The following is a 25,231-nucleotide window of genomic DNA, read 5'->3' as shown; positions in this document are numbered from 1 at the left end:
ACAAAGCAAGGGTCTAGCTTGACCAGAGGAGTCCAAGTGCCATGGTATATACACTCTAGTCTTTAATATTCATGTTTTCCCATAGCTGCAACCTTAAGACCTTCCAGTCAGCACAGGGTCCTGTCTTCTTACTTATGTAGAGAGATACTCTCACACCAGCCTAAATTTCCCCACTGGTTAGGCAGCCCATGATCTATTTTTTAATGAGCATTTCCTTCCCGTAAGAACTACCATGTTGGCCCTGGCTGGTTGGCTTAGTGGTAAAGCGTTGGCCCAGCATGTGGATGTCCCAGGTTCGATTCCAGTCGGGCACACAGGAGAGGTGACTATCTGCTTCTCCACCCTTCCTCTGCTTCTCTCTCTCTCTCTCTCTCTCTCTTTCCCCCTCCCGCAGCCATGGCTCACTTGGTTCAAGTGAATTATTAGCCTTGGGCACTGAAGATGGCTCCATGGAGCCCCTACCTCAGGCACTAAAAATATCTTGGTTATGAGCATGGCCTCAGATGGGCAGAGCATCGGCCCCAGAAGGGGGCTGCTGGGTGGATCCCAGTGGGGGTGCATGCAAGAGTCTGTCTTTCTACCTCCCCTCCTCTCACTTGGAAAAAGAAGAAGGAAAAAAAAGAACTACAGTGTCTCATGTGACCTGCAGCCTCCATGCTCACCTTCAAGTTTAAGATGTCATCCAGGGCCTTGAAGCAGCCGTTGGCCCCATACACAGGATCAGTGCCCCTTTGTCGGGGGTGCCACATTAGCATGAGCTGCAGCCACTTCTCCAGCCGCTGTGCCAGGACACTGAGAAGGAGAGGAGCACAGTGTAGGGAGAAACACCTCTAATGCAAAGTTCAGGCAGCATTAACATGCCGATTGAAAAGCACACGCCTCACATGCATTTCATCACTATATACACAGATGGCAGCCAATAAATGATCACTGAGAATGAATTAACCTGAGAGAAAAAGTGGACATTTCCAACCAAATTAATTTGGTGCATATCACCTCTCTTGATCTGCTAAAACACCTCTCAACTCAGGGATTTCTCCCTAGATGGGTAACAGGCTGAGAGCTCCAACTGGCTATTCAAGAATGATCAGTGCCTGACCACGCAGTGGTGCAGTGGATGGAGTGTCGCACTGATGCAGAGGACCCAGATTTGAAACCCGAGGTCATCAGCTTGAGCATGGGCTCATCCAGCTTTAGCGTGGGCTCACCAGCTTGAGCCCAAAGTCACTGGCTTGAGCAAGGGGTCACTCACTCTGCTATAGCCATCCCCCCACCCCCCGTCAAGGCACATATGAGAAAGCAATCAATGAACAACTAAGGTGCGGCAACAAAGAACTGATGCTTCTCATCTCTCTCCCTTCCTGTCTGTTCCTGTCTATCCTTCTCTGTCTCTCTGTCACAAAAAAAACAACAAAACAAAAACAAAACAGTGAAGCTTTTTAAATGCACTCTACAGGTGTGCCTGATCCCGCTGCTGGATTTATTTTGTTAATCACCACCCTCAAAGGCACCTGGTGGGTTCACATGACACAGGCCACACCCCTTCCCTTGGCACTACAGACCTCCTATAAGGTCTCAGCTGACCTTGCCTAAGCCTTCTAAGAAAGCCCTTCATGAGACCAACACAGCTACTGACCGATTCCCTAAACGTGCCTATACTGCCCTAATCTTTCCCCTTTCAACTTCCTTTCTTTTTATCTATCCATGTCCTGCATATCTTTCCAGATCCTTCCATAAAATTCTAGCTCACTCAAAGTTGAGAGCTCTAATTCATACAACACATCTCCCTATCCTCTAAATATTCATGGTGGTCCTGGCTGGTTGGCTCAGTGGTAGAGCATCGGCCCAGCATGTGGAAGTCTTGGGTTTGAATCTGGTCAAGGCACACAAGAGAAGTGACCATCTGCTTATCCACCCTTCTCCCTCCCCTTTCTCTCTCTCTTCCTTTCCTTGCCTCTCACAGCTATAGCTCTAATGGTTCAAGCAAGTTGGCCCTGGGCACTGAGGATGACTCCGTGGCCTTGCCTCAGGCACTAAAATAGCTTGGTAGTCGAGCAACAGAGCAGTGGCCCCAGAGGGCAAAACACTGCCTCGTATGGGGCTTGCCAGGTGAATCCTGATCCAGACACATGTGGAGTCTGTCTTTCTCTGCCACCCCGCCTCTCAATAAAATAATTAATAAATAGTTACGATAATTATTATCTATGCTACTCATGGATAATGTGACTGCTTTGTAGCTTTCTTCTGTACCATTACACAATTCTGATATTATTGTTTAACTGTGCATATTCTGGCTCTAAGATTAGATTGCAATGCCATTCAAACTGCAAAGTTTTATTTGTTGGCTATGACACAGTATTAGGCTACATGAGAAGTGCACAGAGAAATAAAGTATAATTCTCCACCTTTAAAAGGCTTACAGTTGAGCTGGAGACAAGCTCAATGCAAAACCAAATGTAACACAAGGTTGAAGCTATTAAGGGTAATAAGAGGTACAGATAAACCATTATGTGAATTTAGAAAAGATTTCTAGATGGGGAGAGGGTTGGGAATCCATTCTAAGTTTAAGATTGAGATGGATTATGTCCAGTTTTAGTCATAGGATGATATCCTAAGAACCTATTTAAAAGGTATCAGATGTCACCTTAGACATCTACTTCAAAAGAGGAAAAAAAATTGTTGAAGAAAAATGCCACTGTACCTTACCTGTTAAGATTATTGGGGTAAGGTAAAGAGCTTGAAAACTTCACTGCTCCATTCAAGTCTTCAAAAACAACGATGTCCATCTCACTCTTCTGCCGGACTTTGGAATGCCTGCAGACATGTGTGCTTGTTAATTACAGCCCTTTAAATCACTTAGTGGTCAAGAGCCATTCTGCATTAGTAACATGTCACTTTACAATTATACAGGATACCCCCAGGTCACTATTTAATCATTTCAGATAATGGTCAGAGCATTCGCATACTGGTAGGAAGGCTTCTATGAGAGCTGAAGAATGGTGGGTACTTCCTGACCGAGTGGAGTCATTAATCATCCTATTCCCAGAGTTTTACAGATAGAACTGCTGACTCCTCATTTCATCCTTGGCTTGTTCTTATCATTTTCTCTACCTTTCATTTTGTCTAATTCAAAACTCTCCTGTTGAGCCTGACCAGGTGGTGGCGCAGTGGATAGAGCGTCAGAATGGGATGCCCAGGACCCAGGCTCGAGACCTCGAGGTCGCCAGCTTGAGCACAGGGTCATCTGGTTTGAGCAAAAGCTCACCAGGTTAGACCAAGGTCACTGGCTCGAGCAAGGGGTTACTCGGTCTGCTGCAGGCCCATGGTCAAGGCACGTATGAGAAAGTAATCAATGAACAACTAAGAGGTTGCAATGCGCAAGGAAAAATTAATGATTGATGCTTCTCATCTCTCCATTCCTGTCTGTCCCTCTCTCTCTCTCTCTGACTCTCTGTCTCTGTAAAAAAACAAACAAAAAAACAAAAAGACTCTCCTGTTGAGATGGAAGATAAATTAGGATTTCCAAACCTTAATTGCTGCACATATCACATTTGCAGGAAATACGCACAACACAAGGATCTCACTCTAAATATACACTGCAAACAAAAATTAGGGGATCAGGAAACGTGCAGATGCTCCAATACTGTCAGCCTTTTGTATAGTGCATTTTCACCAATGAAATAAAAGTTGGCTTTGCATCTCATTTGCATAATCAAACTCTCTGACTTGTTTGCTTTTCTGATGTTCTTGTTTAATAAAAAAAATCAAATGCTTCTTTATTTTATTGCTTCATATTCATTTTGAAATATCCTCCAATTTTTGTGAGCAGGATATACAGCTAACTATTCTTTCTAGGGGTAAATGAACTCTTACATATCTCAACTTAGAAAACTTACTGATGTATCTGAAATAGTATTCAAAGGAAAAAAATTTTTAATCCAACTGGTTTCAAATCTTTTTGGTGAGAAGGATAATAATTTGACTAATGCTTCATAGATAACCAAGTACTTTGACACTGAACATGCACTTCCTTTGCCATGATAACCCCATGTGGTAGACACTGTTTTCAGTCCCCTATTCAGTGGTAAGGAAGTAAAGATCAGGTGATTTGCCCAAGGTTAAACAACTAGAGAATGGCAGAACTGAAGACTCAAATCCAAAGTCTGGTGTTCTTTCTATGCTGTTTGAAGGTCTGAATCTACACTTGATCTTGGCCAAAAGGCTGAGAAGCGATGAAGGTCTGAATCTTTCCCTTCCAAAAACACCCAGGAAATTCAAATAAAAAGTATTCTCCTGAACATTTCTCATTGGTAAAGGGTAGATTGGCCTATCTGGAGCACATGGGAAACCTAGAAGACCTGGCGAATGGCAGAGGCTGGTGGGTAACGGCTCTGGCTTCACTGAGTGTTGCAAGCCCGGTGCACCGACACTTTGTCATTTCATTCAAGTGGTGTGATCCTCTAATACAGGGGTAGTCAACCTTTTTATACCTACCGCCCACTTTTGTATCTCTGTTAGTAGTAAAATTTTCTAACTGCCCACCGGTTCCACAGTAATGGTGATTTATAAAGTAGGGAAGTAACTTTACTTTATAAAATTTATAAAGCAGACTTACAGCAAGTTAAAGCATATAATAATAATTACTTACCAAGTACTTTATGTTGGTTTTCACTAAGTTTGGCAGAATAAATCTTTATAAAACAACTTACTATAGTTAAATCTATCTTTTTATTTATACTTTGGTTGCCCCGCTACCGCCCACCTGAAAGCTGGAGCGCCCACTAGCGGGCAGTAGGGACCAGGTTGACTACCACTGCTCTAATAGAAAACTTAGTCTATCAATGGAAAATTATCAAAATAAAAGGACATAGTAAATAAAATGCTCATTGTGTAGGTCCTAAAATATATTGCAAAGGAGCTTTATAATTGAATTATAAAGGTGAAATAACATTTGTCCTGAAATTACTATCTACCTGCCATCTGAAATAAGAGGGTGAAATTTTTACAAAGTTGCTCGAGGCATTACAAAAGAGATGAGACAGGCACTTCTTACACACTTGTCCACTACACAGCTCCTTTCTAGGTGTCAGAGAGGTCCATGTGAAAGGGGTCACCTGGCTTTCCAGCTCCGATGAGGGGAATTCTAGGAAGCTTATTCTTCAGACAACAGACATCCTATGAAGATGCTGAGCCATTAAAATATATTTTCAAGTAGCACTGGTTCTTCCAGTTCTAGTGAATTTTAGTTCATTTTTTTTAATAAATAATAGAAAAGGTCAACATTTGAACTGAAGAAATGTAATTCCTTGGTTAATTAAAAACAACTACAGCTATGAAGATAAATTTTTTTATAATGGTTATAGTATAAGGTGTAACTATATATAAATTAATTAGTTAATTCCTCAATATTCAGAACCTATGCAGATCAAACAGCATTGCTTATTTTAAAACAGGCCACCACAGGAGGGCATACTTGGCCACTTCACCAAAACCCTCGAGAGCAGGGACCTCGCCTCCTGTGTCTTTGCATTTCCAACATCTGGTGTATAACGGTTGACTGAACTGGACTGCCATCGCATAAATTACTCTCTGGGACAAAGTTCAAAGGCTACATCTTATTCTCATAAGTATATATTCTCATGATGGAAATACCTGTTTTTTAAAAAGTTAATTGTTTTCACTACTTCCAGAAAGGCAGAAAATGACAACAGCCAGTGTTGGTGATGGTGTAGTGAAAGGGACAGCTCTGTGTTCCTGGTGGAAACAGTATGCATGCAACCTTTCTGTTGAACATTTTGTTAACAGACATCAAAAACTTTTTTAAAAATAGTATTTATTTTATTTATTGATTTTACAGAGAGAGAAGAGGGGAGAAATGGGAACGAGAAGTTTTCAACTTCATGTTAGTAGCTTACTCACATCAAAAACCATTAAAACATGCATAATCTTTGATCTCTTGCTTTCATTTCTAGAAACTTATCCTAGGGAAAAGTAATTGTGATTATACAAGGATTTCCCTACAAGGATGTTATTCTTGGTGTTATTTTAAGAAGTTAAAATTATAAACCACTCATGCTTCCCATATGGGGGATAAGTTCAATAAGCTATAATACAACTACTCCACAGAATACCAAGCAGATATTACAAATAACATGGAAAAACATAATGCATTTTCAATAATAAGTCTGAAAAGCAGGTTCTGTGAGTATATAATTTATTTGTATACTTTTAAATGTACCACACACATGCTGAAGTGCCTGGAGACACACAAAACCGTTCACAGTGGTTGTGTCCAGATGTGTGAAGGAAATTCTCCCGGTGTGAAACCGCTTTGGGAGCACATGCAGGACACAGACGTAAGAAAAAGGGAATAACACATTAACGAACAAATGAATACATGCCAATATGCCTGTATATGTACAAAACATCCTTGGAAGCATATCAAGAACCAATGCTACCGGGTGCCGTGGGGAAGGAAATTGGGTGTCTGGGAAACCAATATATATCTCAACACATTTTTATAATAAAAATAGTTTAAAAATATAGAGTAGGCCCTGGCCGGTTGGCTCAGTAGTAGAGTGTCAGCCCTGTATGTGGATGTCTCAGGTTTGATTCACGGTCAGGGCACACAGGAGAAGTACCCATCTGCTTCTCCATCCCTTCCCCTCTCAATTCTCTCTCTCTCTCTCTCTCTCTCTCTCTCTCTCTCCCCCTCCTGCAGCCATGGCTCAATTGGAGAGAGTTAGCCCTGGGTACTGAGAATGGCTCCATGGCCTCTGCCTCAGGCCCTAGGAAGAGCTTGGTTGTGGAGCAAAGGAGCAATGCCCCAACACCCCAGATGGGCAGAGCATCGCCCCTTAGTGGGCTTGCTGGGTAGATCCTGGTCGGGGTACACACAGGAGTCTGTCTCTGCCTCCCCTCCTCTCACTGAGAAAAGGAAAAAATATATAGTAGAGTAATTTTTTAAAACTTAATTGTATCCTTTGGTTTTTTTACTAGACAATCTTTCTTTGTAACTTGTTTCATATTTTAAGCCACATTCTTACACTATTAGAACAAAAATTTATATTGTTTAGTAAAATCTGTCAACAATAAATTTTCATGTAATATTTCCCATTTGGGCCCTGGCCAGTTGGCTCAGTGGTAGAGCATTGGCCCAGCATGTGGATGTCCCAGGTTTGATTCCCAGTCAGGGCAAACAGGAGAGGCAACCATCTGCTTCTCCACCCTTCCCCCTCCCCCTTCTCTCTTCTCCTCCCACAGCCATGGCTCAACTGGCTTAAGCGTATCAGCCCCTGGCAATGAGGCCCCAGGTGCTAAAAATAGCTCACTTGTGAGCATGGCCCAGATGGGCAGAGCACTGGCCCCGGATGGTGGCTGCCAGGTGGATCCTGGTTGGAGCACATGTAGGAGTCTGTCTATCTCCCCTCCTCTCACTTTGAAAAAGAAGGAAAAAAATTTCCCATTGTCTTGTACGCATATTTTTTATTTGTATAGTACTACACAGCATGTTCAGTGTAAGTGAACACATTTACACAATGGTCTGTGAATGGACTGACTTGCTACTGAACATAGGTCAAATGTCATGTTCATAGTATTATAATTAAAAATGTTAATACTTGACAAATGCTCTACTTTTCTAAGTTTTTGGAGCTCAAACTGCCCACATCCTGCCTTCCAACAGGACTTTCTCTCTGGGAGACAGATCACAGATATCTCAGGCCTAGCCTGGGAGCACCCGTGAGATACAAACAGGTGAAGCGACATGATAAAGACAGAGGGACATGCCCCTTCCCTCAGGAGGCTCTCCCAGCCCCCGCCCCAGGGCCGTGGTCTCCCACTCACCACTGCACAGGCTGCCAGTTGGGGAGGAAGGGCCGGAAGCCCGTGATGCACTCGAAAGCCAAGGTGCCAAAGCTCCAGTAGTCGACAGTCACCGTGTACTTCTGCTGCTCCAGCAGTTCCGGGGCCTGCAGCAACGTACGGCAGAAGCACACCTGAGCCACTGCGTGACGGCTACCAGCCCCTCTGATCATGCCCCACACTTTTCCTGGCTCCATTCAGGAGGCACTGGCACACCCACTCAAGGGTGAGGAGGTGACCCTGTTTAGGTGGTGGTGTCTAAGACTATTCTGCACCTCACTGACTCCTGATGCTGACACAAGGGCCCCTAAGGGTATTTTTAGGTAGATCAGTGTACATCGTACACCCTTTTCTTGGTATAGCCATGTAGAGATGGGAAGATAGACTACAAACAAAGGAAAAAGAGCTATACACACCAAATGCATAATACATACATTAAATGCTGACCAAGTCTCCTAGACTGATGTGGTTTATGATGTGTGGTGTACAATGAAATGGAATATTTACAATCAGGCAAGAAAAATGCCAATGGGATATTTATAATTAGCCAAGAAAAATGCCAGGTGCGTGACTGCTGACCAAGCAGAGAGGGCTGGGGTGACCAGGGAAAGTGTTGAAGCGCAGGTGGGACCAGACACACAGACTTGGAAGACAGCTCCGTACGTGAGAGTCTGAGAGGAGACACTCCAAAAGGACCATCACAAGCAAAGCATGGAGACAGGACTGTACGCGGTCTGGCTGGACATGTGACACTTATGGGTGTGCCAAGGAGTCCAAATCAAGAGGGAAAACTGGAGGATCATCAGGTCAATCTCAGTGCCTGGTTGTGGACAGAAGTCTTAGCTCTTGCAAGTGATGTCACTGAGCATCCTGGTCAGAGTATGGGGTCCCCCCCACTGCACTGCTGCTCAGTTACTGAGATTCCTGAGGACGCTCAGTAAGACCTAGACAGTTACATTATAGGCACACAGGTGCCTGAACCACAGCCCCCCACCAGTCACCACTCTGAAACTTCTAGTCCACAGAGTGGGTGATAAACTGGTGGAGTCCATACCCTAGTTGGTGGGATAAGAAGGAAGTATGAAGCACTCAGAAAGACTTTAAAGAATTTCTTTTTTTTAATTTAAGAACTAGATAGAATATTTAAGCTCTTCAAATCCAGTGGCTTTCAACCTTTTGTTTTTGTTTTTTAAACTGCAGGCTCCTTTATTCAATCAACATTTTACTGGTTGTATCATCTATAAGCAATCTATTACCTTTCCTAGTCCTGCTTACTCTCTTGCTAAGCATTGCTTAAGTCATTTCCTACATCAGGGGTCCCCAAACTTTTTACACAGGGGGCCAGTTCACTGTCCCTCAGACCGTTGGAGGGCCAGACTATAAAGAAACTATAAACAAATCCCTATGCACACTGCACATATCTTATTTTAAAGTAAAAAAACAAAACGGAAGTAGTACTGTATGTGAGTGATGCTGCGCTTTGCGGCCCGGCATTCGCATCCTGTGCTCCTTTCACTGACCACCAATGAAAGAGGTGTCCCTTCCTTCCGGAAGTGTGGCGGGACTGGATAAATGGCCTCAGGAGGCCACATGCAGCCCACGGGCCGTAGTTTGGGGACCCCTGTCCTACATCCTCCCTGCTGCCATCAGCTCTGAACTGCCTATCACAATGACCTCCTTACTACCTGCCTTGCCCATGACAAGGCAAGAGTACTTCCTACTCTTGTTCAGTGAATTCATTCTCCCCACGATACCAACAGTGATCTTTCCAAAAGGTAAATCTGATCCCTCTCCAACTTAAAACCCTTCGATGTCTCTGCAGAGGTTTTGTGAAAAAGTCTAAACTCTCGAACCCAGGCAAAAGGCTCCGAATCATCTATTCTCTACCACTTTCTCCAGCTTCAACTCAAGACACCCTCTTCCTTCTTCTCTAGGTTCCAGCCACACTTTCTGTTTTCCCAATGTACATACTACCCCTTGGCCTGGGCTCGCTCTCCCTCACCCCACCCACCTCCAGCTCCTTTTCACCTACTCATCCTTCAGGTCTCAGACAAGACTAGGTCTGCCTAACACATATCCTTCTCACACTGGCACTCTTCCTTTGTAGCACTTAGCACAACTGTAATTTCTTAGTTACTGGTGTAAGTCTCAGGGTAATGCCTTCCTTCTTGTAAACTCTAAACTCTTAAAGGCCAGGGAAAATGCTTGTCTTCTTTCCCATTACATTGCCAGCTGCTAGCACAGTGCCTGGCACAAAACCTACATTCGTTCGCTATATCTTGAATGAATGAATGACTCAAACTGAACCACAACATTAAGACCAGATAATGTAAAGAAAGGATGGGAGCTCAGAGCTCAGCTCCTCCTCACTGGCCCCTGAGACGCCTCAGGGAAAATGGCCTCTACAGACCAGTATGAATCTAATTTAAATTGTTCATTTTCAGAGAAAATACTGAACCACAGAGGTTATTGGATCTGTGTGAGGATACACCAGCAGAGGCCTTCTGACATCATTAAAGATGACCATATCCTTCCACAGGGCTTCTGCTGCCAAAAGTACTGACCTGACCAGATTAAGGCTCTGACCTCATATAATTCCTATGCAGCGAGCAAACTTCCAAAGAGCTGGCCAGACTTAGATGCTATAAGACAAGGATAAAGAGGAGTCCCACAAACACAGACGTCAGAGAGAAACTGAGCAGCAAACATGTAAACCCTGTGTCTTACCAGGTACTGCAGGGTCCCCACAAAGGAAGTACAAAGACTGCCCTGATCCAGTTCCTTGGCATATCCTAGGTCAATAATTTTGTGTATTAACTGAAAAAAAAAGGGAGGAGGAGAAATCTAAGGATTATGGGAATACATTGTCCTCCTATTAAGAATTCTGATTGCCCTGGCCGGTTGGCTCAGTGGTAGAGCGTCGGCCTGGCGTGCAGAAGTCCCGGGTTCGATTCCCGGCCAGGGCACACAGGAGAAGCGCCCATCTGCTTCTCCACCCCTCCCCCTCCCCTTCCTCTCTGTCTCTCTCTTCCCCTCCCGCAGCGAGGCTCCATTGGAGCAAAGATGGCCCGGGCGCTGGAGTAGCTCTGGTCGCAACAGAGCGACCCCCCAGAGGGGCAGAGCATCGCCCCCTGGTAGGCAGAGCATCACCCCCTGGTGGGCGTGCCGGGTGGATCCCGGTCGGGTGCACGCAGGAGTCTGTCTGACTGTCTCTCCCCATTTCCAGCTTCAGGGAAAAAAAAAAATACAAAAAAAAAGAATTCTGATTGTTTGCTGACAGCGCAGGAGGTATTTCTGAATTCCCAGGTGGTAGACTCTAAGTTCCTAAGCACCACCAAATACACAGGAGAATGCCTTCCACAAGGTAGACTTAGGGGAAAAGGAAACAAACATATGCTGTAAAAAGGCGCATGCTCTCCTTGCTCTGTGACCAATCACCAGAGGAAGGCCAACATTAACCGTCCATGCACCAGCCCTCAACATTGCTAAACTTGGACTTTATGATGCGAAAGATCAGGCCAGTCCCTTCTCAGAAGTAAATACCTTTAGTTTTCCACTCTTAGAACCAATGACAAGAGTAAGTGTGAACTGAAACAAAGGTGTGCACTCTGATAGTCATACTGGGTCAGCCTAGAATGCTGACGGGCAGAGATTAAAGTGACCAACCTATAGCTGAGTGACTACATTCCTCTCCGCTGAGCCCCTGCTCATCACCCCCAGCTCAACACACCAGGCTGTGAAAAAGCAGAGCACCAAGCCCCATGGGAGGTTACCGACACACCTGCGCCGGAGGCCACTGAGGAGGGTCACTAAGAGCTCTGGGAAAGCTGCAGGCTGGACCAGCTCCATGGGCAGGGGCCAGCCCCAAATGCTTCTTCTCAGCCGCACCCAGAACCAACAGAGAGCTGGTTTCCATATTAGCATCAAAAGTGGACGCACTCAAACAAATGGAAAACAAAAGGTCTATTTCCAAGAAGTGCTAGTCCCAAAGGTGGGGGCTAGAAGTGGGAAGAAAAACATTGTTTTCCTTATCAGATTCCTGCAACTTGGGCAATTAACAATGTGATCCATTCAAACTTGCCTCAATCTGCAAGCAAGAAGTTTTTGCCGAATTTTGTTTCAAATCAAAAAGCATTCCCAGAGAATCAATTCAAATACAAACCCAAGGAAACGCAAATATTTGTATAAACCCAAGGAAACGCAAATATAAACAAAAGTGCAGAGCTTGCTGCTGCTCCACCAGAACAGCTCCCTGAGCCAGTCCCCAGGGCTTCCCAAGTCCCTGGAAGGTCACTCACTCTCAGCTCTCCTTGCTGCAGGACGATGTTTTCTGGCTTTAGATCCCGATGGATGATTCTGTTTTCATGAAGGTATCTAAGTGCAGAGGCTGAGAGGGTGGAAAGGGGAGTGAGTTTTCATTAAGCCTAAAAAACACTTTTCATTTCAAAATCGCCCAAGTGAGGAAAGATAACTACTGTGTGTGCCTGACCCGTAGTCTGACGCCCAGTGTGCAGACTCATGGTGGAGGACCGGAGCCTGGGAAGATGCCCCAGGTGAAGAGGGTGTGATTATGTCAGCAGAACTTGGGCCACCACAACAATCTGGCTTTCTGACGGAAAGAACTGTAGTCTCGCATCCATGAGGTCACCAACTATAGTTTAGAGCAGGGGTAGTCAACCTTTTCATACCTACCGCCCACTTTTGTATCTCTGTTAGGAGTATAATTTTCTAACTGCCCACCGGTTCCACAGTAATGGTGATTTATAAAGTAGGGAAGTAACTTTACTTTATAAAATTTATAAAGCAGAGTTACAGCAAGTTAAAGCATATAATAATAATTACTTACCAAGTACTTTATGTCGGATTTTTACTATTTGGCAGAATAAATCTTTATAAAACAACTTACTATAGTTAAATCTATCTTTTTATTTATACTTTGGTTGCTCCGCTACCGCCCACCATGAAAGCTGGAATGCCTACTAGTGGGCGGTAGGGACCAGGTTGACTACCACTGGTTTAGAGCAATGGTTCTCAAATTGCATTGTCTGGACCAGCAGCACCTAAACTTGTCAAAAATGCACAGTTCTCAGGTCTCACCCTAGACCTATTGAATCAGAAACTGCAGGGGTGATTCTGCAATTTTTTTTTTCTTTTTACTAACTGAGAAGAGGGGAAGCAGAGACAGACTTCCACATGCGTCCCGACTGGGATCCACCTGGCAAGCCCCCTAGCTGGCAATGCTCTGCCCATCCGTGGCATTGCTCTGTTGCTCAGCAACTGAGCTACTTTAGTGCCTGAGGTGAGGCCATGGAGCCATCCTCAGCACCCAGGGCCAACTTGCTCAAACCATTCGAGCCATGTCTGCTGCGAGAGGGGAAGCGAGAGAAAGGAGGAGGAAAGGTGGAGAAGCAGATGGTCGCTTCTCCTGTGTGCCCTGACTGGGAATCGAACCTGGAAATTCCACAAACCGGCTGACACTTGACCACAAAGCCAAATAGCCAGGGCCCCTGAAATCTCTTTTAACAAGTTTTCCAGGTGATGCTGATGCTGATCAAGTTTGAGAAGGGAAATTTCTCTGGTGTAGAGGCTCAAAAATCTAACCTCTACACAGGCGTCCCCAAACTACGGCCCGCGGGCTGCAATGCAGTCCCCCTGAGGCCATTTATCCAGCCCCTACTGCACTTCTGGAAGGGGCACCTCTTTCACTGGTGGTCAGTGAGAGGACCACTGTATTTGGCATCCCTCCAATGGTCTGAGGGACAGTGAACTGGCCCCCTGTGTAAAAAGTTTGGAGACCCCTGCTCGGAGTCTACAGGGTGGGTGCAGGAGAAGTACTGTCTGGACAAAGAGCACTTTGGTCATCTGGTGGTCCAGGGTCAAGTCAGACCCAGCTTCAAGGAAGAAGTGGGGAGCACTGAAGAAGAGAACAGGAGCATGTTCAACACATCTGACAATTCGACATGTTTATTATGTGCCTGGTTGTCGGCCAGGTTCTGTGAGGGACATAAAATAAGGACATGATCCCCAATGTTAAGGAGCTCAAATCTAGTTGGGAAGGAAAGAGCCTGCACAATACTGGCTTGGAGGTTACTTGATCCCCACATCTTTTGCTGTGACGAGGAAATGTGATGATGATACACAGGAGGGTCATGGCACAGAGCAGCAGGAGGGGAGTCACCCACAGCCCAGGCTCCAAGAAGGATGTGATTTTTACTCATAAGACAGGTTTTAGCCCAACCAGGCGGTGGCACAGTGGATAGAGCATTGGACTGGGATGCAGAGGACCCAGGTTCGAAACCCCGAGGTCACTAGCTTGAGCGCGGGCTCATCTGGTTTGAGCAAGGCTCATCAGCTTGAGTCCAAGGTTGCTGGCTTGAGCAGGGGTCACTCGATCTGCTGTAGCCCCCCGGTCAAGGCACATATGAGAAAGCAATCAATGAACAACTAAGGTGCCACAACAAAGAATTGATGCTCATCTCTCTCCCTTCCTATCCGTCTGTCCCTTGTCCCTCTGTCTCTGTCACACAAAAAAAGAAGACAGGTTTTAATAACTTTAACAGAAGTCCTAGCTAATTGTATTACAAAAGAGAAACATGGAATAAGTATCAGAAGGAGATAAAATTGTCTTTATTTGGAGATGATATGACTATATACCTAGAAAACTCAAAAGGCTAAAAACTGGAAAGAATTTAATAAGTTATTTGGAAACAAAATAAGTACATACAAATAGCTTTTATCTATGTTGGTTATATCCAGTTTAAAAAAGGAAAAAAATAAAAGCCTGACCTATGGTGGAGCAAATAGTAAAGCGTTGACCTGCAATCCTGTAATGCTGAAGTTCCCAGTGCGAAACCCCAGGCTAACCCAGTCAAGGCACATACAAGGAGCAACAAATACGAGTTAATGCTTCCCACTCTTCCCCCACCACCTTTACTTTATCTCTCTCTCTCTCTCTCTCTCTCTCTCTCTCTCACTTTCTATCCCTTTTAACCCACTCTCTAAAATCAATAAATAAAATCTTTAAAAGAAATCTCATTCACATTAGCAATAGAAACTCTAAAATACCAATGGATAAATTTAGCAAAAAAAAAATTTTTTTTGTAACTGAAGAAAAGTGTATGGCATTAAGAAAAGCACTACAAATAACATAGAAGGAGTTTTTAAATTTATGACAAAAATTACTTTTCACAAAGTCAAGACAAAAGGGCTGGGAAAATATATACTTGCAACAGATATTTGCCAAAGAGTAAGTACACCTAATAGACAAAAAACCTCTTACAAGTCCATAAGAAAGCAACCCACTAGTAAAGATAGTAATTTACAAAAGTAGAAAGGCAAATGGTGAGCAATGCAGAAAGTTGCTCAAAGTCACAAGTCCAAAAATGAAAATTAAAGCCCAATGAAACGCCTTTTGTCACCTCTGCAACTGACCAGCCTTTTAGATGAGAAATAAACGGCGCTTACTGCCTGACATTGCTGGAAGGGATAAAAACTGCGGTGTCTTTCTGGGAAAAAAATCCTGCAGTAAGCTATTAAATTTTAAAACATACACACTGACCCATTATTTCCACTACGGCAGTCTAGTTTGTGAAATCAAAAGTATAACATACAAATAAGGATGCCTATTGCATAGCTTGGAGTGAAACGGCCAGCAACAAACTGAAAGCCATCCGTGAGGGAATGATCGAACAAATTATGGTAGATTCACATTATAATAGGCAACTGTTTTAAAATCATTTTGGTTTTTAGATGATAAAACTCAGATATAGATAGTATGACTCAGGAATGGCAAATATGCACTTCAAAATTAATGGTATGATCTGGGTTTTTGTTCAAAAACAGAAGCCAAAAGCAAATGCAATAACAACACTAAGAGAAGTGTAACAATGATAAACAAACTCATCAAGCCAGAGAGGTGGGCAGCACGCTGGCCCCATGCAGCAGAGCAAGAGACAGGCCTTCCACAGGAACCAGTGATCAGAGACACACTACATAAAGACTGCCATGCTGAATGTTTCCTGAAAAACAAATCTGAAAGTCAAACTGAGACAGCCAGACAACTAACATCTAATTGGGGCAGTTCCATCTCAGAACATTATGTTATATTGCAAATGTCTAATTATATCTGACCTTTAAACCCAGCCTTTCACCATACAGTGCCAGCAGTTCATAGTTGGTCCTTATTTTTCTTTTCTTTCATAACTGAATACAATAGATCCACTGACTGCCCAAATGAACTGAAAGACTTGCTACCTTCAACGCCTAAAATACTCTACTCCATCTTGTTCTCTATTGTATTAACTTTAAAGACCAGTGCTTCTTACCACACCTTCAATTTTGTTTTACTAATTCTTATTAAAGAATCAAAACAAAGTATAAAACACTGTGATAATTGCACAAGCACAAACTTGCAGACAGGGATGGTGCTACTGGAGAAATGAACTAGTGACTGGCAGGAAGCACTGACGTGCAATCACTCAAAATATTTATTGACTGAGTCACAAAAGGCCTGTGTATATGACAAGAGTGTCAGGATATAATATATAAAGTTTGGGTTGATCTGTTTAAAAGCAGAATGTATGAAAGTTGAGGCTCACTGATGTTCGAACAAGCACATAGGTTCAAACTAAGACGAGGCCTCTGAAGCCACATCTGATCATCTCAGTGCAAATAACATGGGGCACAAGCAGGTGAGATGTCCCAAGATGCCCCCAGTGCGGGAGCCCATTCAGATCAGACTGAAAGCACCATTTTCTACGTCATGCTGATTAAGAGTTGTCACCAGCTCTTTAGTGAGAAGGGATGGCAAGTTGGCCACTGACTCTACCGATTACTGTCAGTAGCTATCTATTTTTATGCTTAAGCAAACTTTAGCTTTGGGGCAGTCATTTATTCTCAAATACATTTGTCAATTTAAGTTGGAAACTAAAGACTCCTATAGGTATTGTTATATATATAGTTTCTTGGACTGAGTGAAACAGGCAAAACTTTGATATGCAAGACCTCTTAAATAGCTCTCCTTACAGAACCAGCCCTTAAAAGCTTAGTTTGTTTGGCCTGACTGCTACATTTCATGAAGTTGTACCTAAAGAGTATCATGAAACGAATCAAAATTGTCTCAAGCCAAAAGAACCTAATTTGATTTAAATTAGATGGAAAATTAGAATTTGAGGTTATAAAAAATACTTTTGCATTTGAAAGTTTCTTTAAAAATCTAAACTTTTAGCAACAGTGATAATATACACGTATAAAAATTGAAAACCACACCACAAGCATTGAAGCCTAAAAGTTCATTTCTCATGTTTCAATTATACAGAAGAATTCCTAGCACAGATACCACACAGATAGGTCCGAGTTAAGGGCCTGCCACAGAAAAATGGTGGCCTTCTCCTATTACCCCTGTCAGGCCCGGCATCCAGGTATTTACCCAGCTTTCCCTTCGCCCACGAGGTAGACAACTACATTAACTGAAGAATGAGACACTCCTGGAGTTCCTATAGATGAACCAGAATCCCAAATCACAGGTTCTGTATCCTTTTTTCAGATTTCAAACCACAAATTAGGGAACAGATAGGACCAGCTAAACTTCCTTATCAGTTTTATAAAGAGTCCCTTATTTACCACACTCCGAATCCATGGGTCCCTATTTACCACACTCCGAATCCAGAAGGATTACTAAACTCCCTTAAGAGCATTTTTGTTTGGGATACATCCAATAGAGAAGAAATGGAAAGATAAATGGTCCAAAAGATTGACAGAGATTAGAAGAGACAGAAAAGGCAATCACCAATTGGTGATTTAAGTCACCAATAAGTAAGAAGGGCAACAGGATGTTCATTCACTCAATAAAAATTGACCATGTTCCTACTATGTGCCAGTCACTTTGGTGTCTCTGGACTTTCCAAACAAAATAGATTGGAAGGCCAAGTGTGGACATGTGGAGAAAGATTTAGTCCGACTAAAGGTTTCCCGGCTAAAATAGTCCCTATGACTAATAAGCAAGGTAGCAAGGCAGTCGTGCCAACTGCTGAAAAAAATAGTGAAAAATCATTCTCTCATCCACTCAACTAGTAACTTATAAAAAGTGTCTCCCATTTGCTAGGTATTGTGGAAAATGTACCAGTGAATCAAAGTGTTTTCTTCACTTACTTGCACAGTCAACAGGCCCCAAGTCCAGAACTCAGGCCCTATTGTCAACCCCAGGCAGCGATCACACAGCAGTAGATATGCCAAGCACCAAGTGGAGCAGGCCAAAAGGGGAAAAGAAAGCTGTGAGTGACAGGTCCGGGCAGTTCCCATGGAAGGGCAAGTCTAAAGCTGTGCCCAAAGACAAGAAGGCTCAGGCTGTGGGGAAGGTGCAGGAGCAGCCCTCTCACAGGGGGAGCATGTGCAAAGGCTAGCAGGACTGAAGAGGGGTCTTCAGAGCCGTGAACACGTGAAGTTGGCTACAGTAGGTCGGGAGAAATGTACGGTTACAAGGACTGGCCTTGATCTCATGATGGATGATGATGAAAGTGTCCTTTCAAGCCTGACCTGTGGTGGTGCAGTGGATAAAGTGTCGACCTGCAACACTGAGGTCGCCGGTTTGAAACTCTGGGCTTGCCTGGTCAAGGCACATATGGGAGTTGATGCTTCCTGCTCCTCCCCCCTTCTCTCCCTCTCTCTCTTTGTTGTTCTCTCTCTCTCTCTCTCTCATCTCTAAAATAAATAGTCTTTAAAAATATATATTTTTTAAAAAGTGCCCTTCAGCCTGACCTGTGGTGGCACAGTGGATAAAGCGTCAACCTGGAAACTCTGAAGTGGCCGGTTCAAAACCCTGGGCTTGCCTGGTCAAGGCACATATGGGAGTTGATGCTTCCTGCTCCTCCCCCCTTCTCTCTCTCTCTCTCTCTCTCTCTCTCTCTCTCTCTCTCTCCCCCCTCTCTATAATGAATAAATAAAACCTTAAAAAAAAGTGCCCTTTCAAATGAAAGACGGATTAATAAGATGGGGATAAGAAGGTGAGGTAAGAGGTCACTACTGTAATTTGCTATGACACAATCAGTGGAGGGAGTAGAACAAAAGGGAAAATGAAATACACAACACAAAGGAAGGCTGAAAGTATGTGGAGACTTTTTAAATAGGAGGGTGTGGAGCAGGAAGAGGGGCAGATCCTAAGAAATGAGATTCAAAATTGGCAGAAAGATGGGACAAGTGGCAAAAGAAAGACATCAGAGTTGAACATACGGATTTTGGAGATGTCACGAGAACGGCCTGGCAGACAGAATACTAGAAAGCAGTGGGTAGTCAGTCCAGGCATGAACAGGACGGAGCAGAAATACAAAACGCATCAAGCAAAGCTCTGGGCAATGATGCACTAGGGGAGAGGGGAGATAAACTGCGGGAAGCAGTCAGGGCGGGACAGTGGTGTGAACATCAAGACATTCTGGGGCAATCATTCTGAAAATCAGCTACATGAATAATGAAAATGGAGTCTTTAGAGTTAGCAGGAACCTTCTATAAGGTCACCTAGTGCAAATCACTCGTTTTACAGTTGAGGATATGTAGGCCCAGAAAGTTACTACGGTATTCCGTAAAGAAACAGTAGAAAGATAAATGCACTAAAAAAGTCCTTGCATAAGGAAACAGAGCTGGGAAAGCAGCAAAGACCAAACTGAAAGCTAGTTGTCTCTTCTTTTATTATTATATTAATTAATCTGGTTATTTATGCTTTCCAACATACTTTTTAAAGTTTATTGATTTTAGAAAGAGAAAGGAGGGGTAGGAAAGGAAAGGGAGGGGGCAGATATAGAGAGATATCAATTCGTTGTTCCACTTATTTATGCTTCTTTGGTTGAATCTTGTATGTACCCTGACCGGGGTTTGAACCTACAACCTTGGTGTATCAGGACGATGCTCTAACCAGCTGAGCTACCCAGCCATGGCCCCAACATACTTTATATACAAATGAGCTGAATTTCAGAAATCAGGTAATCTTCTTTTGTTATAAATCCACAATCAGAGAAATACTAAGTAGAGAGTCTAACTTTCTAATTTCTAGAATGGAGCTCTCTTCCTTAAAGCCCTGTGTTCTTTCTGAAACCCTCTCTGCTCTTTAATGTTGAAGTATAGATGCCTGCTAGGAGCAGCTTTAATAAGAACAGAGATGGCAACTCAAAGAAAGCCGCACAGACAAAAATGGGGAGTAGGGCTCCTGAAGGCCCAGAGGACTGGATGGTCAGTCACCACAGTAAACCAGCCACCTGGAGAATCAAGGGAGATTGAGTCAGATCTAAGATCGGATAAGGCCCTGGCAAATGCAAACTAGTCCACCCAGCTGGCCCGGCGTGGGCAGGTCCCCACCCCTCAGAGAGCGGAGACATGGGGCTCCAGAGTGCAGCAATCTGTCCCTCAGTCTCGAGTGCCCAGGAACCTGCTCCTCTACTGGCAGAAGGAAACACACGCCAAGGTTTTCCAGAGAATAATGAGTAAGACTCTTTCAATAGAGTCCACTCAAGTAAGACTTTCCTGAGCTATTTTAGGATCACATTAGGTGGAAGACAAAGAATTTCCAGCTGCCTCTGCACCTGTCCCCAGATCTCTTACCAGCATAAGAGCAATAGTCTAACAGGCCTGTTCGGGCAGAGGAAACAGGGCTCACCCACGTGCCCTCCAGGCATCTGCTCGTTTTCTCACATGTGACCTGCAATATCTCCTTGGACAATGGAAAGTTCACTGGAAAAATCCTACCTGTGTCTATTATTCTGGCGCCGCTCTGAGTGGGCATCTAGGGGAGGCTGGTGGCACAGAAGACATAGCGGTAAATGGGTTTAACCCAGAACAGAAGGCAATGAATCCAGACCCAGCAGTCAAGGGTGTGGCTCTGCCCCTTATCTGAAGTCAACCTGGCAGAGAATAGAAGTGGCAACTATAACAAAGGGAACGAGGCGCCAGCACTTGGACAAACTAGAACAAAATATGCTCAGGAAATGTTTCAGAATACAAGGGAGTTATGTAAAATGAGATCCCAGAAAAGCCTTTGAACTCTGGCTCAGTGACAAAACCCTTGCCAAAGAAGTAAGCTTGATGAATCTTGTACACAGATCAGTAATGGGAATGCAAGTAAAATACAAGTTAATTAGCCACCTCCACCACAATCACAAAGTCAGGGGATGTAACTGCATCCAGAAGGTGGCTGAGACAGGCACGCACCTGGGGAAGGAAACACTCCGAAGACAACCATCTGCCTGGCTCGTTGGATCCCAATCTCAGGTCAACGCCCAAGTGAGGGATGGAGGTTTTTCAAAAGGGATGCTAAAAATTCAATGCAGAGGAGGAAGAAAATGAGAGAGGAACTAACACTTCCTGACTGCACACTCTGCCAGGAGCAGAGCACTGTGCCAGGAGCACTGTGTACATCATCTCCTTGGATCCTCACACCAGTTCTAATAAGGTAACAGTCCCCTTTCCCAGCTAATAAAACCGATGATCTTAAAATTTAAGTAATATGCCTAAAGTCACCCTGCCAATGTGTGGAAGAGCTGGTATTTGACCTGGGAGCATTACATATATGTAAATATGTTCTTTTTTAATAGGTTCCGACTTATTTTAATTTCCCTTGGTATTTATTTCATCCATTTGACAAATATTTATAAAGAAACTGTTATATAAGGTGCTACTCTTCCAGATGCTGAAGATAAAGTAATGAAAGGCTCCACCTTCAAGAATTTAATTCTACTGTACTAATTCAAAGCCTCATTGCTTCCAACTTGGGGTCAGAGAGGGGAATCAGTGACCTAAAGAATTTTAATATTCATCCAAACAACATAAACCCTTGGGAATTGACCTGTCTTGGCTATTCTGATTAATGTATAACTTAAACACACATGTACAACTTGAATAGGTAAAAAATAATATGAACACTACTCCACAAGCCAGTGGTAACTATGTAGATACAAATGTGCTCAGACCAAAGACTACACAACCAGAAGGGAATATAAAACACTAGCAAATCACTTGAGGAAGTAATTAGTTATATGAGGAAGTAAACAGTTATGCGTACATAAGGCAATAATTTAAGACTTTCATTATAACTATTTGCTGAATACACAAATGAGTGAAAGAAAATTATATGAGAAATAACCTTTTAAAAAATTACTTGGCCCTGGCTGGTGACTCAGTGGATAGAGCGTCGGCCTAGTGTATGGACTTCCTGGGTTTGAACCCCAGTCAGGACACACAGGAGAAGCAACCATCTGCTTCGCCCCGCTCCCTCTCCTCCTTCTTTCCCTCTTCCCCTCCCACAGCCAGTGGCTTGATTTGTTTTAGCACAGTCCGTGCACTGAGGGTAGCTCAGTTGGTCCCAGTGTGTCAGCCTCAGGCACTAAAAACAGCTCAGTACTCAAGCATCGGCCCCAAGTGGATCCCAGCCAGGATGCATGCGAGAGTCTGCCTCACTATCTCCCCTCTTCTCATCTAAAAAAAAAAAAATGACTTGAAGCTCTAACCACGGAGAAACAAAATAAAAGTTGTCCTTAAAGAGCAAAAGAATATTCCCCAACTTACTAACCTGTTTTCAACCCAACTCAACAAGGAATAAATTAATGATCTGGCCACTGGGAGAAATATAATCAAGTAAATGTATGAGCAAAAGGTAGATGAGCGAGCCATGTAGCAAGATATCAAGAAAACAGATGAGATTCTTCACCTATGGATTAGACCCTCTAGGTAGATGCTTCCAGTAGACCACACAGGCCAGTGCATGAAAGAGGTAAGTCTGGCCAGCGGTGGACACCCACCCAAGTCAGATAAAATTGATGCAACATCAAATGCTCTCACTGTGGACTCCACTCAAAAGACAAAGGCACAGGATAGAAAGGGAGATAGAATTTTCTGTCAGGTTGTTTGGATCCTAACCTTAAACACGTCACTGCCTGACTTTGCCCCACCTCATTTCCTTCTTGCCCACCTTCCATCAGAAGCAGCACAAGGTAGGAAAGAGGCAGACCCACAGAAAGGCGAAGTGTCTCAGGGACCGGAGGCCCACCCAGCCTTCCCGGCCAAGACTTAGAGAATACAGCTTGTGGCAAAATTGGAAGAACCGGTGATTCCGGGTGACAGGTATATGGGTTTCACTCTCTCAACTTTTCTATGTTTGACATTTTTCTAAAAATAAAGTGTGAGCAAACAAAATACAGCTTCAAAAAGTTTGCTGTGAGAAAGGGATGAAAATGCTCTATCATTCCCCAAATCTCAGTGATAGACTGGATAACTCTAAACTTTACATTCCAAACAGTCAACTTGACCCAACAAACATGTAGATTAAAAATGACTTTTCTTCAAAGAGGCCTGGGAAGCCCCTCTTTCACTCCTGATGTCTGTCTCGCCAGGCTGGAGCCGTATGCTGACATGTGGCATTCCCCCTCCGAGTTCCCTCCTGGAGCAGGTGCCAGGGTGTAGGGGACTGCTTCTGACCTCTGCAGTCTGAGGTCACTCTTCTCCCTGGAGCCACCCTGGTCTTCTCAGAGAGTGCCACAGATACCCCCATCTGAGAACACCAACAGTGCCAAAGGATTCATTTAAACAAGGGCAGTTTATCCTACGCCTGTGGTTGGCAAAAGAGCTGCCAATGTGGAAGTGGAAAAATTCACTGCCAAGGGATGAAATTCATTCAAATGACAACCTACTCCATCGCTGGCCATTCCGGGAAAGCAGGGAGTGGAGATTTGTAATGGGAAAGGAAATCTGTTACTCCATATACATCATAATTCACTTCATGACTTAGTCCGGAAGGAAGGGAAATCCGAGTTCAGCGCCTGCCTGACTAGCCCCTTGTTGACCTCCCCACTCTGTCACCCCTCAACCCAACCCTATGTCATGACCAGAGGACCAAAATATCTCCCCTCTGTGCTCCAAAAGGACTCACAGGGGCACCTCACACTTTCCCCGGCTGGCTCAGTCTGACTTCCAGGGCTGGGATTTACCAATGTCACTCAGCAAGGTGAGGATGGCTCCTTCCCGTAGTCCACAGCAGTTCTCAAACTGGTTCAGGTACTGTCAAGAAGATGAAAGGAAGTGTCAGACTGAGTGTCAGACCACCAATAAGTCCCCAAATGGCTTCTACCAGTGGAAGTCATCTGAGTGCGGACCCTGGCCCTGGGCTTTGGGGACCGCGGTGTGACTGGCAGGGGCTGGCCCGAGGCGGAGAAGGAGGAAGCTGGACTGAGAATGCCCAGGAGTGCTCGCTTCAGCACGCTGAGGGGTCTGAGTCATTCTAAGATGAGGGACTCTCAATCTCAGCTGTGCTGCAGTTCTGAGGAGGGCAGCCCATGCTCTAAGCTCAGCCACAACTGGTTCACTGCTCCTGAGCTTCTGTAAGAAACTAAAAATCACCCTCCGACCACTTCCCAACCTCGCCCTGCCAGTGGGGTGATGATGACAGAAGGGAATATTTAATGAGCACTTACTACGTGCTTGGCACCAGGCTAAACTCGGCGCAGATTAGCTAGGTAAGGCTTTACCTGCAGGGTCTCACTTCATCCTCCCACTGCCACTGTAAGTACTGTTGGAATTTCCATTTCGCAGGTGAGGAACCTGAGCCTGGAGGGCTCAGCAATCTGTCTGCTCACACGGCCATTCCAGGGCAGAGCTGGAATATGAAGCCATGGTATCTGAGGCTCGAGCCCAAACACTTAACCCCTTTGCCCTCCTGGCCCTCTCAGCTCTTCAAGGGGCTCAATCTACTACTGGAAATTGGCCTCCAATCAAGACAATGGAGAAAAATCTTCTCAATGGAGGTTTGCAATCATTAACTAACATTTAGAACCACGAGTGCCCAAGAGCCTGTTTCCTGAGCCAGGAGTACAGGCTTCCCGCTTTCAATCTGTTCTGGCTTTTACATTTGCTCATGTGCTGGCCAAGCTTGTCTTTGGCCAGGGTGTAGATTTTGAACTTTTTAGAAGAAGAAAAGACAGGCTACTTCATCTGGAGAACAAAGAGAACCCCATCGCTCTGGGTAGCGGCCTCCTCCAGGTCCCCTGGACCCCACCAGGAACAACCTGGACAGAGCCCCTTAGAGTGCACTCACTTCCTGCTTCCCCAGGTCACCCTGTGCCCACGCCAGGTTAATCATGCTGAAGTATGAATCTTCGGCCCTGGCTGACTGGCTCTTTGCCATCTACAAGATCAAGTCTGAAGTCCTCTGCCTGGCTTTAGGGCCCTCCATAATCAAGTCACATCCCACCTACCTCCTACACTGTCCTCTTAGGAACCATGTGTTCAACGACAACATGGCTTTATCTCCTTAAATAGCTGCTGTTAGTAATCAGATGATTGTCAAAGGTTAGGAAAACAAAGAGGAAAATCGATGCTTTGTCTCATTCCCCCATTT

General features: G+C 44.3%; 1 protein-coding gene across 2 annotated transcripts in view; it reads right to left on the bottom strand.

The window, feature by feature from the left end:
* IKBKB (inhibitor of nuclear factor kappa B kinase subunit beta) overlaps positions 1-25,231 on the bottom strand; it is a 65,525-nt gene that overhangs the window by 16,996 nt on the left and 23,298 nt on the right. For both annotated transcript variants that reach the window (XM_066380416.1, XM_066380415.1), the window contains 6 exons: positions 23,826-23,895; positions 12,162-12,250; positions 10,591-10,680; positions 7,846-7,970; positions 2,707-2,814; positions 663-792 (listed from right to left, as the gene is read on the bottom strand). In XM_066380416.1, coding sequence (XP_066236513.1) covers positions 663-792; positions 2,707-2,814; positions 7,846-7,970; positions 10,591-10,680; positions 12,162-12,250; positions 23,826-23,895 — 612 coding nt within the window. The remainder of the gene's footprint in view (positions 1-662; positions 793-2,706; positions 2,815-7,845; positions 7,971-10,590; positions 10,681-12,161; positions 12,251-23,825; positions 23,896-25,231) is intronic.

The sequence above is a fragment of the Saccopteryx leptura genome, chromosome 4, assembly GCF_036850995.1.
Source record: "Saccopteryx leptura isolate mSacLep1 chromosome 4, mSacLep1_pri_phased_curated, whole genome shotgun sequence".
Taxonomy (NCBI): Eukaryota; Metazoa; Chordata; class Mammalia; order Chiroptera; family Emballonuridae; genus Saccopteryx; species Saccopteryx leptura.
This window is presented reverse-complemented; position numbering and strand designations above follow the sequence as displayed.